General features: G+C 44.4%; 1 protein-coding gene across 1 annotated transcript in view; it reads right to left on the reverse strand.

Moving 5' to 3' along the window:
• PLXNA2 (plexin A2) overlaps positions 1-17,455 on the reverse strand; it is a 513,443-nt gene that overhangs the window by 104,367 nt on the left and 391,621 nt on the right. Inside the window, exons 13-15 of the mRNA XM_030220548.1 lie at positions 12,763-12,914; positions 8,083-8,200; positions 406-542 (exon numbers count right to left, since the gene is read on the reverse strand). Of these exons, the coding sequence (XP_030076408.1) occupies positions 406-542; positions 8,083-8,200; positions 12,763-12,914 (407 nt within the window). The remainder of the gene's footprint in view (positions 1-405; positions 543-8,082; positions 8,201-12,762; positions 12,915-17,455) is intronic.

Genomic DNA, 17,455 nt, shown 5'->3' on the forward strand with positions numbered 1-17,455 from the left:
TGAATATACCGGTTACTGCCTAAGCCAAAGCCGGCTATTTTGTGGGTGGGGTCCAGGGGTGCAGTTGGCACTTATGCAGTTAAGGGGCAGATATTCAGCCCTTAACTGTGAAAGTTAAATGGATAAATAGGGCCAGGAAACCTCTTTCTACATAACTAAAGTTGCCAACAAGTTTGGTGTTGGTAGGCGTAGACCGAGCCCAACCTGCTTTCATCCCAGTGTATTTATGGACAAGTAGTCACTGCCTTCCTTAACAAAGTCAGAACTGGAAGTCCATAAGTGCAACAGGAAAAAAATCAGCACCGAATCAGCCTGTCCCTCACAACACGAAACCTGCTGGAACCTCTACCCATTACAGCGTTTTCAGTACACTGATAGGCAAATTCAGTTTACAGCTTTTCTTACCCATAAAACTCGCAGGTCTGGTTTCCCAGGAGCACAGAGACACTGCTACCAGCCCCAAGGTGATGGCCAGTAATGGTCACCATCGTACCGCCAGACTCCGGACCACGGCTGGGTTTCAGCTGATGGACTGATGGGTTCTTGGAGAAGAAAGGAAGAGGAAATCACTCAGTGAGAAGAAAGTTTCACTGCCAATAACACAAGAACTCAAAGACCAAGTCATCTGATACCAAAGAAACAGTACTACTACTACTAATAATCATTTCTATAGCGCTACTAGACGTACAAAGTACTGTACACGTTAAATGCAGGTATTTGCTCTGTCCCTAGAGGGCTCATAATCTAAGTTTTTGTACCTGGGGCAATGGAGAGTTAAGTGACTTGCCCAAGGTCACAAGGAACTGCAGTGGGAATTAAACCTAGGCTGGCAGGATCAAAGTCCACTGCACTAACCATTAGGCTACTCCTCCACTTGGATAAGGCGCCTGAGGTTCATCTAGTTTGCCCAACTCTACTCCTGCAGCAGGGTCACAGATATGATCTCATCTTAGGTTGTTCCCTCACTTCTCCACAATTCTTCGCAATCAGGAATCCTCTGTGCTTATCCCATGTTTCCTTGAAATTTACCACCTTTCTGTCTCCAGCATCATTCCAGGGAGGCTGTTCTTTCCACTCACCACCCTTTCCATGAAGAAATATTTACGGATGTTGCTCTCGAGTTTAATCCTTTGAAGCCTCATTTAATTCAATCACGTTGATTACTGCAATGGAATCTATGCGGGATGTAAAGAACAACTCACAAAGAAACTCCAGACAGCCCAAAACACAGCAGCCAGGTTGATATTTGGTAAAACACGATTCCAAAGCGCCACACCACTCCGTGAAAAACTGCACTGGCTTCCAATCAGAGAACGCATCACTTGCAAAACCTGCACCCTGGTCCATAAGATTATCTACGGTGATGTCCCAGGTTACATGACTGACCTGATTAATCTCCCAACCAGAAATAGTACCAGTTCATCACGGACTTAGCTGAATCTCCACTACCCAAATTGCAAAGGACTTAAATACAAGACAACCCATGCGCCCAACTTCTCTTACATAAGGACACGACTGTGGAACGCACTGCCACAAGCTGTGAAAACAATCTACGATCACCTAAAATTCGGAAAATCATTAAAGACTCATCTGTTCGGAAAGGTATACCCGACTGACCCAACTTAAATGCCTCAACTCTGCAACACTTCACTACCAAAGATCGTATTAGACATTATCAAACCCTCCTTACCTTTAACCCCACGTGCCTGAATCTTATCTTCCCTATTCCACCATAACATCTTTTGTACTTGTCCCCTACTGGACTTGGCGAATGCCTTTACGGTACTATGAAAGCCACATTGAGCCTGCAAATAGGTGGGAAAACGTGGGATACAAATGTAACAAATAAAATAAAAATAAATAAATACTGAGACGATTAATTCTTTTTTTCTGGAGAGGATTTTGCATTTTGTGCATTTCTGATGCCCTTAAGATATCAGAATGTCACTCCTGTCCTCTAAGGAATGCATATTCAGGTTCTTAAGCTTCACTTTGTACAGCCTCCAGGTCTGAACTACCAGTCTTGATCACTTCTTGGCCTCTCCCTGTGCACTTTGGCATCCCCCTGGTTTTGGTCACCGCCTGATTTGGTGTTTACATTTATTTGCTCTGCCTTTTTCAAATCTGAGTTCAGTGTTTTGGTACCTTGAGACAGTGGCGTTCCTAGTCTGTTCACCCACCCCCTCCGACGTGTAACCCCCCCCCCCCCAAAAGCGCATCGCCAGACCTTTCCTCCCAGCAAGGGGTGTGCGGAGCAGGCGTGCGGCTGTCGGGTCTGCTGGTCCCCTGCCCCAGAACAGGAAATAGCGTTAGAGAGGACAGGGAACCAGCAGAGCCAACAGCCGCATGCCTGTTCCGGGCACCCCCTTGCTGTCTGCTCGAGCACCCACAGCACCCACAGAGTTGGCGCCTATGTCTGCCGATGTAGAGCCTGTTCTAAAATACACGGTGAAATAGACATTCATGTGCTGGTGACGTGTAGCATGAACATCCATTTCAGAAATATCAGTAAGCCAACACAGGAGCATAAACATCTCTGTGGCAGTACGTGAATGTCCGTTATGAAATAGCAACATAGATCTTTCAGTGTTAGAACATCGGCCATTTTAGAAACATAAGGTCAATACTGAAAGCCAGTCTGCCCAACATTCACGCTTTTTATCAATTAATGGTTAAACCAACAATCAGTGAGGTATAAAATAATTGTTCCTGGTCTTTCTTTGCCATTTCTGGGACATAGACTGTAGAAGCCTGCAAGGCTCTGTCCTTACGCTCAACTACTGGAGTTGCCGTCAAAGCCCACTCCAGCCTATCCCACTCTGTCTTGGCATATACAGACAAGGCAGATCAGGATAGGCTTCCCATCAAAAGCCAACTCAGCTCTCAGGGAAGCAGATTCTGTGGTGTTTTCATAGTTCTACTCCCTATGATGGATGAACCTCATGGGGACTTGGGAAACCCGGGCTCCCGAGTAAGAACCAAGTTTGCATAACAAATTTTGTTTAACAAAGGAAAACAGCCTTGGTGGAGCTGGCAGTACCAACAGAAAGTAAGACGGGGAAATTAGGTTACACAAGCTTCGGGTACTGAAGACAGTTTGGACATTAAGTAATAACATGACAACATCTCTCGATAAATGTTTGGCTTGTTGTTGCACGGGGTTCCCATGCAATTTATCTTCTCTGTTATCTTGAACAAGGTTCCAGTCAATATTTCACACAAAATACTTTGCATTTCTGTTTCTCTTGATGGTTTTATTTTCAGGCAACTTCTAAAGTACAACAAAGGTTTCCTTGTTTAACACTGAAGGAAGCCAAACTAGCTTTACTTCTTAAGACACTAGCTTGGACGATGGTGTTCACATTTGTTTGTCCCACTGCCCGCTCCCCTACTCTCACTGCCACCACCAGAAGACAGTGCGTTTTAGTCATGGAACTCCCCAAGACCTGCAATGCTGAACTATCACGTATTAAATTTTAAGCTGTGTTAAAGACATTCCCCCTGATATAGAAAATCATTTCACTGGCCAGAAACAGCACCTGGCTGGTTAAATGGTATGTAACCAGCTATCCAGTGATATTCAGTGGGGGATAGCTGGTTATCCACTGCTGAATATTCCCGGGTAGCATCTAGGAGATAACCGGCTATATCGGGTGATATAGCCGGCTATCCTCGAACATTCAATTCATATCTGGCTATTGTAAGTGGCTACATTGGTCTGCTTAAATAGCCGGTATATCTTTCGCCAGTTTAAAGTTAACAGGCTATCTTTGAATATCGATTTAGCTGGTTAACTTTAAACTGGCTAAAAATAAACCAGATATTCAATGCCAGCCACTGGAAATGGCCCAACATTGAATATCCACATTGACCACCGACTGCAGGAGCTTAGCCGGGCTCCCTTCCCATAGGGCTCGATATTCAGCTAGGGGCGATCAGCGTTTTGCTGACCGCTGCCAGCATTATACTTAGAAATTCAATGCCGGTCTATGTCTGGGTTTCAGCATTGAATTTCTGAGTTCATGGATCCAGCGAAAACATAGCTGGTTAAGAGTTATCTTAACAAATCCTCACAAATATGCATAACAACAGGAAAAAGGAGTGAGATAATCAAAGATGAGGAAACTAAGCCCGTGAATATAACAAGTCTTTATTGCTTATCGATTCTGGGAAGACTCAACACAACCGTGTTTCGTGTGCCTTCATCAGCAGCCCTGACCCCTTAGCAACTGGCAATATAGGAGAAACAAAGCAATAAACAGAATACATGCAAAGAGCAACAAGTGCAGTACAAACAAGCCGTTGTCTAAGAAGCATCAACAAAGGCTTGTTTTTACTGCACTTGATGCACTTTGCGTATATTCTGTTTATTGTTTTGCTTCTCCTGTATTGCCAGTTGCTAAGGGATCAAGGCTCCTGATGAAGGCACACTAGCCGAAACATGGCCGTGTAGAGTCTTCCCGCAACAGGCCTTCAGAATCGATAAGCAATAAAGACTTGTTATATTCACAAGCTTAGTTTCCTCGTCTTTGATTACCTCGCTCCTTTTTCCTGTTGCTAAGGGTTATCTTAGTCTGATAAAGGCTGAACATTGGCATTTAACCAGCTAAGTGCCGACTCTGCCCCTGGAACACCCCCAAAATAGCTGGGGTGCTAACTAGGCATTTTAAGTAGCACTATCTGGTCAAGTGCTACTGAAAATGTCCAGTTAGCCCTGGACAGGCAACTTGAATGGCCAGGGTCCTCTCCTGGCCATTTAAATCATTTTGAATATCGGACCTATACTTGTTTAGTGTTTCCTTTTCTTGAGTGATAGGGTTCAATGAGTTCAGCAGTATGGCTTCTATTTGTGTCTAAAATATCAAAACACACAAGGGTGGAAGAACGTGGTACTTGATCAGCGTGGTACAGTTCCTGGTGCGCAATGTTTACATCCTCATTGCGCACCAGGAACTGTACCACACTGCTCAAGTGTTCGTCATTTTGAGAAACCAAGAAGCCAATTTATATACGTCAAGCCGTTGACCCCTGATGAAGGCTTTGTAGCCGAAACACAGACCGTGTAGGGTCCCAATAAACCTTATTTTGGTGCTCTTACTACCGTGTCTTCAGGACTGGTCTTTCCTTGGATCTGGTGTTCTTCCACCCTTGTGTGTTTTGATATTCTTGTTTCGTTTGTGGAAGTATTGGACCCCCCTTTTTTACTTCTGGTCTTCTTTTTGTGTCTATCCTATCTATGAAATTTGCTTCACTAGTAATCTGCCTTTACTTCAGTATATTCTGTCCTATTTGAATATGGCATTCCTTTCCTTAACCTCAATGATTATAGACTGTACTCCGCTTTGATGTGTTTTACTAAAGGCAGTAGAAAATACCTAATAAACTATCTATGCCACTGATGGTGCTGGATGCCTGGAATGTTCTCCTGGTGGAGGTGGTGGGGACATAAACAGTAACAGAATTCAAAAATGCATGGGATAAACACAGATTCTCCATATATCAAACGTATACTGCAGGGCTTCCCAAACTATGGGTCATGATCCCAAGAAGGATCATGAAACTCACATTTGGGAGCATGACTTGGGCAGATGCTCCATAGGATGTCATTATCCTGTGCTGCTGGGGATCACTTGCTTTCTGTGGCCACATGAATGAGGTCACAGCAGCAGAAAGATTGGTGAGCACTGGTATACGGGATTTCCACTCAAGACAAAACTTAAAAGAGTTTCACAATTTAAAAAGGCATAGAGGGGGGGAAAACTTGCACAGAATGACAGTAATAACCCTAAAAACCAATATGGTGGTGGCGGGAGGTAATCGGACTAGAGTAGCAGGTACAACTCTAGCCACTTTTCCTGGTAGACTGGAAGGGCTGTGCTGTCCTTTATCAAAGAGGTTGGAAAAAGAACAGTAGACAGCATGACATCACAAAGATGAAGCCAGTCCACCCAAGGAGGTTTTCATTCTCCCTAATGCAGGAACTGCCATCTTGGTACACCCAAAACAATGTAATTGATAGAGCAACAAGCTCCGCTTACTGGCTTCAGCCCAGAAAATGGACGAAGCACGCTCCTCCCATCTTCTGTTCTTTCTCCAATCTCCTTGGTCTTCATCTACCATCATTTACTATGTCACTATGTTAATGGTGACACCTACTGGTCACACCAGAGGAAGCTCCAAAGGGGGCAACCTTCGGCACTACGGGTGACAGGGTTACGCTGAAACATGACAATTTCTTCTTGTCCTCCTTGTGCGCCCAGCAGTTCCAGCTGATGATGTTAGCTGGTGTCCTGTAAATGCAGTGCGACCTTTAGGGACTATATTCTTCAGCTTACATTGTACCCTTGTATTAATCTGATGACCAGAGGAATGGTATTAAATTTGCTTCTGGACACCCCTCTGCATCAGTTCCCATGACCTACCCTCTGCTTAACTGTTTCTTAAGATATGACGCATTTGTTCACTTGCTGAGTGCCAGAAACATACCCATAAGGCTGAATTTGAGCTTGCCTATCCTAGGAAATGAAGGTAGGTTTAGCATCTCAGGGCTCCATTCTGGACCACTGTGCATCACATGGAAAAAAGAGCACATGCTGAGAAGATGCTGCTCTCACATCATCTGCAACATGTGAACTAAAGAGAGAAATCAAACTCTTTCCTCAGCACAGTCTACATTCCTGATTCCCTGGGAATTTCACTTTTCCCCGACCATGTCGGCAAGACCATTCAGCTGCCACACGGCTTCTGATAAGCTCCAGCCAAGTAGAAAGGCCTATGTATAGGCAAAGGTTTTAGGCTGGGGATTAACCCTTTGAGGCTTGGACTTAAATGCTTAAAAAGTAATGATAGCGCTGGCCTGGATGATTGAAGGTAATCGGAAAGCTGTGAATTATGGATAAGCCACGTGAAGGTACTCAGAAAGGCTTGAGGAACTGATCGTCTCCTCCCCCCTTTGATTTTTGGTGCATGGTTGCTGCTACAATACCTACCGCGCCAACCTCTAAGTACATAAGTACATAAGTAATGCCACACAGGGAAAAGACCAAGGGTCCATCGAGCCCAGTATCCTGTCCACGACAGCGGCCAATCCAGGTCAAGGGCACCTGGCAAGCTTCCCAAACGTACAAACATTCTATACAATCAAGCCATTGTGACATCACTAATGAGGTTGGCTCTTATTGGTGGAATGAGCCACTATGACATCACAATAGGTTAAATCACTGCTCTATGTAATAAAAGTGAGCCAAGTAGAGGACATAAGTACATAAGTAATGCCACACTGGGAAAAGACCAAGGGTCCATCGAGCCCAGCATCCTGTCCACGACAGCGGCCAATCCAGGCCAAGGGCACCTGGCAATCTTTCCAAATGTACAAACATTCTATACATGTTATTCCTGGAATTGTGGATTTTTCCCAAGTCCATTTAGTAGTGGTTTATGGACTTGTCCTTTAGGAAACCGTCTAACCCCTTCTTAAACTCTGCCAAGCTAACCGCTTTCACCACGTTCTCTGCCAACGAATTCCAGAGTTTAATTACGCGTTGGATGAAGAAACATTTTCTCCTATTTGTTTTAAACGTACTACCCTGTAGTTTCATTGCATGCCCCTTGGTCCTAGTATTTTTGGAAAGCGTGAACAGACGCTTCACATCCACCTGTTCCACTCCACTCATTATTTTATATACCTCTATCATGTCTCCCCTCAGCCGTCTCTTCTCCAAGCTGAATAGCCCTAGCCTCCTTAATCTTTCTTCATAGGGAAGTCGTCCCATCCCCGCTATCATTTTAGTCGCCCTTCGCTGCACCTTTTCCAATTCTACTATATCTTTCTTGAGATGCGGCGAAACCTCTCCTACATTTTCAAAAGAAACTCCCTATGGCGTAGAAGCCCTTAGGAACAAAGCACAAATGAGTATGCAAATTCCACAGCAGGTTTAAAAGTTACCTCTTAAATAATATTTATTGACTCAGGTGGAGAACAGGGTCCTCTTTTATTCTTGCTGAGGGACCATCTATGGCTTCCAGAATGGCAACGTGTACCTCATAAACATCCCTCCCACACACCCTGTTCCTGAGGCTCACCACAAAAGTGTACTGCTGTGCAGACGTGGCCACGAACTCTGGTTTACATTCCCCGATACAGAGCTGAACTGGACCGGACTGGATGCCAGGCTCGGCTGGTTCCATCTCACACACAATCCTGCAAAAAACAATGAGAAGAAAGGAAAGAGGCATTTCAAAGGAGATATGCACTGAGCACTTAGCTTTTCCTTGACAAGGATATTCCCAGCATTCCCTTCCATTTCCGGGAATGAACTGGGGTTTGGCATTCTTGATTTCTTTCTGCAGTGACCTTGGAAATTCAGAACTCTGATCTTTAAGGTCTGCACACAGATATCCGCAGGGAGTGTTGGATTATTGTTTGCCACCCGTTACTCATCCAGAACCAGAGCTGTTTGCGACCTTTGCTCTGGAACACTGTATGAACAAGGCAGACACACATGGCCATGCGGGGGGGGGGGGGGGGGGGGGGGGTCTTTTTCCCCTGGAAATGGCACATACTCGGAGTGGGACTACCACCAGCGGCTGCGTTGGGCCTGCGATAGTCCCGGAAAAGTGAGCGACAAGCCCGCGTTGGGCTTACCACCGCTCTGTAAAAGGGCCCCTCAATCCAGCCCAACCAATACATAGATAAACAAAGCCTCTTCAGGTAAACGTGTATGCTGATGATTCTTTGAGTTACTATGGCTTTAAAGACCTATCATTTTGCTATGACTGTAGCTGCTCTTTGCTGCCCACTTAGCCTGCCTACTGGTTCAGTAGGTTTTTCATGGGTTTTAAAGGGCTCACCATACAATATAAGGGAGTAAGGTTGAGATGTGTATCTGGGAGCTTTTATGTAAAGTCCACTGCAGTGCCCCCTAAGGTGTCCCACTGCTCTCTTGAGATGCCTCTGTGGCCAGTCTACTAGGAAAGCTGACTCCTCTTACGTCCCAATGGCTTGATTTAGTGCGTTTTTCACTTGGTCTTTTTCTTTTCTTTGTTTTTTTTTTGGGGGGGGGAAATGGTCTACAAAGATAGACACAGAAAGCACAAGAACATATACCTTAGACAATGTCTTCCAATCGCCTTATGCTCATCCCCCAATCTTTTCTTCTTCATCCTCCCAATCTCTTTTCCTTTTGCTCATCCTATCTTTGTTTACCTTTCCATGTACAATTTACATATCCTTAAAACCCCACTATTACTACGTTTACTACAATTTGTAATATTCTCCTTCAAGGCTTTGTAATTCTATTTACTATGTAAGCCGCATTGAACCTGCTATGTGTGGGAACGCGCGAGGTACAAATGTAATAAATAAATAAACATCTAGGAAATGGTCATTTTCAAAGAAAGAGAGAGATGTTTTTCTGGTTTGAAAATAGTCGTTTTCACTTCTTGATTTTTGGAAGATTTCAGCAAAACGTCCAAAGTCAGATTTAGACGTCATATCGAAAATGCCCCTCCACGTACCTTTTTAAGTCTAAGTGCTTTGAAAATATGCCTCGTTGTGCGCAAATTCTTTAGAATGGTACTGCAAAGAGGGGCCATGGGCTTGTCAGGGATGTGCCCAGTACATACATGTTAAGGTTCCAAAATACATTTACACCAGCCAATGGTGCATCTATATGTTGCCATTTTTTTGCCACTTCTCCTTCATATCTGACGTCTACGACTATTTCTCATGTCCAGAACATTAAGGTCATTATCTCAGCATGGATTTGCTATTCCCCCCCTCACTCAGGCACACGTTAGGTGACCACATGTGAAAACACGTTTTTCTGGTTAGCTCCAGCTTCCTGAAAGTATTCATGAAATAGAATCTTTACCAAAATTTAAAATGAGCCGTAAGACACATTTTTTTTACCCAAGCGTTTGGCCTTTCTGATAGTCCAGGACAATATGGAAACGAGACCAGTATCTTTGTTTTTCTTTCTTCTCTTATTAATTATTGTCGTATGTACGATTAGGTCTGTCCTGTCTTTTATGGAGTTCCTTTCTATTTTATATCGTAAACCGCCGTGACCACTGGCTGCCAGGCAGTATAAACCACCAGTAGGTGTTTTTTTAATGTCAATTACATGGTGCATAACTGCCAATATAGAATTCGTGCTCAGCGTCCAGCATCTATAGGCGACCTGTACAGACTTTACCCCTATAAAGTCCACAGACACATTCCCACCTTTTTCAAAGCAGGTGTCAGTGTATATATGGACCACTGCTGGCCAGTGGAGCTGAAGGCGTCTCTGCTGCATTTATAAAATCACTGCAATTTTGGACTTTTCGCGTATGTGTTCTTTTACAAAATTATCTCCATTAATTTTCATCTGCCATTTAGACAGACGGTCCCCCATCTTGTAAAGTCCTCCTGCAGTACCCCATGACCTGGACATCTGGCAAATACGCAATTTTTCTTGTGCTCATATCAACCCTGAAATGAAACATGTCTCTCTCTCTCTCTGCCATTGTTCGTGCATTGGTCTGTATCCCATATGGAAGCGAACGGGTGCAGAGAGATGGGCCTTCAGTGACAGCTGGGGGGGGGGGGAGGGGGGCTGTTCTTAACACTCACCCTCTATTTTACAGATAATGGTGTGCCTGGTTAACCACCGAGTGCTCCCATGGGATTCTCCATATTGTTAAGAATAACCATAGCAACATTGTATCTTGTATTACTAGGTTCATGGGTTGGAGAAGCCCGTGGGGGACATTGCCTGGGTGACATCCTTACAAAATGTGCTGTCTAAGTTGATTTAAGACAGACTCAAATTGGGTGCAGGGGATGAATAGAGATGTGCTACAGCTGATCTCCAACGCTATTCTCCAATTTACACGCTACATTACAGTCAGCAGATGCTGAGTGATAGAATAATAGACTCCTATCTTGGGTGTTGATGAGCGATCTTAGTGACCCTTTAACCAAAATTAACTTAATTGGCAGATGATGCGGGCATATGAGAAGTGAGTCACTGGTGTCCAGATCCCTCCTCCCGCTCCTGGTTCATCCTCAAAGAAATCTGTGGCTGTCACAGAAGGTGAACAAACCGCTCCCCCCCCCCCACCCCCCACAGCACACAAGCAGGGAGTGATGCATAAGGCTGAGGGTCTCGCTTACTACAGTTTTGTAAAAAGGATTCCCCTGTCCCACAACATCGTTCCACAAATCCTCACAATCCTCTGGCATTTTAACAACTTTGAATCATTTTTTTTTTTGTCATCTGATTGCATCTCTTGCCATTTCTATCACCAGATCCATTTATGAATAGGACCCACTACTGACCCTTTTCTATTTGTACATAAGTAATGCCATACTGGGAAAAGACCAAGGGTCCATCGAGCCCAGCATCTTGTCCACGACAGCGGCCAATCCAGGCCAAGGGCACCTGGCAAGCTTCCCAAACGTACAAACATTCTATACATGTTATTCCTGGGATTTGGGATTTTTCCAAGTCCGTTTAGTAGCGGTTTATGGACTTGTCCTTTAGGAAACCGTCCAACCCCTTTTTAAACTCTGCTAAGCTAACCGCCTTCACCATTCAGTCCTATTCCCCGTTTCCTGTCTTTTAGCCAGTTTTGGAGTTCCTTTTTCATGATGTACATTTCTATTACATTTGTACGTACTCCGCCTTGATAGATTTTTTTTTCTTTGGGCGGTTAATCGAGTGTAATAAACCTGAACCAGAAATCTAGTTTCAAATTGGGAAACTGCAGAACAGTGGACTAAGAACTAGGGAAACTAGATACAAAAAAAGGCGTGACCTAAATTCCTCTCTCTTTGCTAAGCCCATGCTGATTCATTCTCATTAAGCCACGCCTATCTATATGACCAATAATTTTCCGGCCAATAATCAGCGCAAGCTAATCGGCCGGGAATGGCCACCGGCTGTCCAGTTTCTAACAAATTTAAGTCCTTCCTCTCTGCACCATGGTCTCTTCCATGCAATGAGACTCCTCAGTTCTGCCTACTCCCTGGGTCCTCCATGTGGAACAGAGAGCGTTTCTGAAAAGTTGTGGATTTCGACCTTCTACCTGAAAGCCTAAAGGGCCCTTTTACAAAGGCGCGGGAGGTCCCACGCGCGTACAAGCATATGCCAAATCGTCACTACCGCCCAGCTAGCTCGTGAGTCGGGTGGTAATTCCGAATTTGGCGCACACCGAATCCCGCGGTAGAAAATCATTTTTTATTTTCTACCGCGGGCCACATACCCGGCAGTAAACAGCAATTGGCGTGTGCTGCATGCTCTCTGCATGTGTAGCACGTGAGATGTTACCGCTAGGTCAATGGGTGGTGGTAAAGTCTCAGGCCGAAAATGCACGTGCGCTGGTTTCAATTTTACCGCACGTCCGTTTTCCGGCCCTTTTTCCTAGATGGGGTAAACAAAATGGCCCAGCGCGTGACCAAAAGATGTGCTCGCACTACCGCAGCCCACTTTTTATCACAGCTTAGTAAAAGGACCCCTAAATTTAGCTCCAGAATCTCTCTCCAAGACTTTCCTATATCTTTGGCACCCACGTGTACCAAGACAGCTGGTCTCTCCACAGAACTCCCTAAAATCTTATCTAGGTGCAGCATGAGGTCCACAACATTCACACCAAGCAGGCAAGTTATTCCTCACACCCTCCAGCCCCCCCCCCCACCCCCACCCAAGCTACTTACATCCCTAATAGATTACTCCAGCAGAAGACGGAGAGAACCATAAAGGATGAAATGCGACTCACTGTTCTGCTATGATGTATTCCTCTTTCAAGGGTGTGCACTCCACCTCGGCCACTTGTACATTATTCACAATCTCTGAAAAATCGAGGCCTAGGTTTATCCCATGAATCGTGACCCGTGTCCCTCCCTCTGGTGGGCCCGAGACAGTCGTTATCTGCAGGGAAAGCAGAGAAAATGTGAACAAGGCAATTGTAAACCTTAGTAGTCACAGAAGAAATACAGCCTATCACATTTCCCGCTGCAGGTGGCTACTGATCTCTGCTCCTGCTAAGGAAACCCACCTTCTGAGACAGCTTTTAAATGCGAAAACCTGGTTTTCCAGGTTTGAATCACTCTTTTTGTCCTGAATTAGGGATGTGCAAAAAAAATTGTGTTAGTTTGAACTTTTCAGTTCATTTCACTCATTTCTGTAATACAAAATTTCAAACAAGCAAAAATCAAAGATTAAAAAAACAGAAGTAAAGGGGGAAAGACCACGAAGTTATAACAAAGGGATGTTTATTGATAAAATACTAATACAGAAACCACCCTAAAAGACTCGATGCGGTCTTGCGTTTCAGCGCTGTAGGCGCCGGCCTCAGGAGTCTAATTACTCAAGGGTTTGCCTCTGGTTCCCTCTTCTTCTCTTCAGGCCGCTTACTACTGCTGTCGCATTTTGGTTGCACCTACAGGCACTCAGCCTGCCGCCCGTTCGCCCTGGGCCTGTTCATCATCCATTGATCGTTGCGGCTGGGCTGTTGGGCCTTTTGGAACTGTGTCGCCTGGTAGCTGCATCCATCATCTGAGGAGCTGGAGCGGACGGTTGAGGAGCAGCTTTCAACTTCTTCTGCAGCCTGCTTTTTCGACTTGGCCTGTTCGGTCGCTGTCATCTCATCCTGCCACGGTTGGGTGGCCGGTTGCCACTGTTCAATCCAACTGAATTAAAACCTTCTCTACCATCACTGGCACAGGCAGCAAAAGGGGGTTCAGCCTACACCTCGGCCTCAAAATATCACCTGAAGTCCTTCCTACCAACATATTTATGGACCATTTTGGACTTTTTTCACCTTTCGTTATTGTCTAATTTCTCTGTTTCTTTGTTTCTATCTAATCAATTTCTGATTTTATTGTACTTGTATCTCCTCTGATCTGGCCAAAGCCTTTCAGTGCATTTTCCCTTCCCTTCTTCCTCTAATCCTCCTACCCTCTCTACTGTCATTATAATTGTTTCCTCAGTTCATTATAAGCCGCTTTGAGGCTGCTTTAAGTGGTATAAAGCGGGGTATAAATGTTCTGAATGAATGAATGAATAAATAAGTGACAAAAGAGAACCCACGTGCCTGAAGAACTCAAGAGGTCCCTCGGAGAAATTCAAAATGAGAAGAAAGTGGGAATGACAACCAGGATATCCAAAGACAGGACCACAGTAGTCATTCAGTAAAAGCAGGTTTATTGGAACACGAAACGACTGGTTCTCATTCCCACTTTCCTCTCATTTAGATCTATAAGTGAACCTGGATGAATTCCCAAAAGCGTCCAGCTTTAAATAAGATCACCATCAATGAAAGCTTGACCGTGAAAATGCTGTGAGGAAAAGGATCGTGACTTGCTTATGCCAAAAGCACAAACCGAATACTGTGGTTCGTTAAAGACAATATGCGGTTTGTGCTCAAATTTCACGTAAAATCAGAAAACAAAGAAACTACAATTTTAGGGGGTCTTTTACTAAGGGCACGCTGACATTTTCAACGTGCGCTAAAATTGTGAGGTGCGCTAAACGTTAGAGATGCCTATGCATTCCTATGGGCGTCTCTAACATTTAGCGTGCGCTAAAAATGTGAGCGCACATTAGTAAAAGAAGCCCTTAAATAGGTTAGCTTTCAAACTGAAGAGTAAAGCCCACAAAGCAAAGGAAATGGGTAGGGCAAAGGTAACAGGGTGGCAAACCAAAAACCAAGGCAAACATAGTAACATAGTAGGTTACAGCGCTGCGTAACCCTAGTAGCGCTCTAGAAATGTTAAGTAGTAGTAGTAGACAGCAGAAAAAGACCTGCACGGTCCATCCAGTCTGCCCAACAAGATAAACTCATATGTGCTACTTTATGTGTATACCTGACCTTGATTTGTATCTGCCATTTTCAGGGCACAGACCGTAGAAGTCTGCCCAGCACTAGCCCCGCCTCCCAACCATCGGTGCTGCCACCCAATCACCGCTAAGCTTCTGAGGATCCCTTCCTTCTGAACAGGATTCCTTTATGTTTATCCCACGCATTTTTGAATTCCGTTACCATTTTCATCTCCACCACCTCCCTCGGGAGAGCATTCCAAGTATCCACCTTCAATCTCATTTCATGTTCTCTCGTTCTACCGCCTTCGCATCTCCGGAAAAGGTTCGTTTGCGGATTAATACCTTTCAAATATTTGAACGTCTGTATCATATCACCCCTGTTTCTCCTTTCCTCCAGCATATACATGTTCAGGTCAGCAAGTCTCTCCTCAAACGCCTTGTAACGCAAATCCCATACCATTCTCGTAGCTTTTCTTTGCATCGCTTCAATTCTTTTGACATCCTTAGCAAGATACGGCCTCCAAAACCGAACACAATACTCCAGGTGGGGCCTCACCAATGACTTGTACAGGGGCATCAACACCTCCTTTCTTCTGCTGGTCACACCTCTCTCTAAGGTAGAGTCCAAAGCCTGATGGAAGAGTCATGTTTTCAAGGCAGCTTTAAACTTCTTAAAAGAGAGTTCAGCTTGGATAGAAAGGGCACAGAGTTCCAGCGAAAAGGGGCAGCAAAAAAGCAAGCGCTGTCTAGTGGATTCTAACTGTTTCTGGGACTCGGGAGGCAAAGACGATAATCGTACAAGGGAGCCAGCTCTGTGGGTGCTTGAGCACCCCCAATATTGGGAAAACTCCTTGACTCCTGAACTCCTTGTGTTCAGGGGGATGGAGTCATTTCCATTGGGTTTAGCACCCCAAATCATGTTGAAAAGTTGGCACCTCTGATTCAACTTCAACCTTTTTGTGATCACCGTGTAATCAATGCAACTTCAAGCCACTCTTGGTGCCACGGGATATCTGCTCCACAGCAGTGCCACGGCTGACAGCACGGGATGTTGCACTGCCACAACCCAACTGTGCAATTATGTGCCAAACATACATTAGCCCATAGGACAACATGACCGCCTGAGGATGAACAAGACATTCCCTTCTGTTCCAATTCTGCAAACTGTACCAACTGACTTTGAAACAGCAAATTCAGCAGTGTCTTGGCGTTGATGTTGCCAAAGTTCACTCTTTGTCTCTTCTATTATAGATAATACACTCAGACCACCCTCCCTAACTGTTATCTCAACAGAAAAAGGCTATAACTCACCCTGACATATTCCCCCTTCAGCTGTTTGTTGCAGTGATGTTATATTAATGAAGCCTGCAAAGAAATGAATGGCAGATCAAAGCCAGGCTTCTGCTCCACCCCTCTGACTACTGCCAGGGATTTGTTTTATGGGATTTTAAGGTTCTGAAATCTTAGCTACACAGCAACATCTCTAACTCCTTAACAATGCCAAAGGTGATCAAATGACTGTGCACATTGTCTAAAAGCCTTTGCCCTCCTGCATTTTGGGTTTTGCGGTTCTGCTTTTCAGAGAGAAAGCTGGATTCCCAGCTTCAGAACATGACGAGAGTCGAATTATAAAGCCAGGACCGGCAGGCTTGTCGCGGATAACCCGAAAACATTTGTTCAAATAACAGTGCCTTTTCCTGGTCTGGCACTGCCCCAGTGCAACGTGACAATGGTCGTACAAAAGATACACACCATGCATTTGGTAACACACTAGCAACAGCTTGCCAGGGAAATTGCAAGCTGCAGGCTACGGAGAGGTGACAACTGCAGGCAGTTCTGAAACTGGTTTGCAAAGACAAGTACTTTCAGGTCAGGACTGATCAGAGACTCAGCGGTGGAACCCAGTTTGCTGCTATTACAGGGAATGTAGATAGCTCTCCTGCAGAGACTCAGAGCAGTTTACAGACACATTTGATATAATGATGCACTAGAGGGATTTCTCTCACTTTATGTTTATGCAGTGCATTCAAAGGGCAAGTGTACGAGCTGATGCCTACATTTGCACGCTAACCCCCTAATTCTAAAAAAATGCGCCAAAAATTGCAAGCACAACTTAATTGAATAACAAGCTAATTAAGACAAATAATTGGCTTCTTAACAAGCAATTATTGGCACTAATTAGATTTTTTTTATTTCAAATAATTTTATTTATTATCATAATAACCAGAATAATAACAATGCAGCAGATCAAAATGCTTCAAATAATAAACATTATAAATTGTACAAGCATTTTCATATAAACAATAACCAATTCCGTATATATAGGAACCAACAGTAACAGACAGAAAAGAAAGAGCAGATAGAAAAAATATGCTCCAAGAAGGTCAGGAAGGGAAGCATAAACCACAAAACAGTACAGGTATATGTTTTAAATCCTATCAGTTGATGCCATAAATGGAGTGTAGGAGCCTGAAAGAGGGGGGCCCAAAGAAGAGAAGAGTTTGCGTTTCTGTAGCCAGACTAGTCTTTCCAATCCGGTAATTCTCCAAACTTTATCTAACCAGAAACGTTTGGAGGGCAACACTTGTGCATGCCATGGTAACATCAAGACTGGATTACTGCAATGCACTATACAATGGTCTGACCAC

Source organism: Microcaecilia unicolor, chromosome 12 (genome assembly GCF_901765095.1).
Source record: "Microcaecilia unicolor chromosome 12, aMicUni1.1, whole genome shotgun sequence".
Lineage (NCBI taxonomy): Eukaryota > Metazoa > Chordata > Amphibia > Gymnophiona > Siphonopidae > Microcaecilia > Microcaecilia unicolor.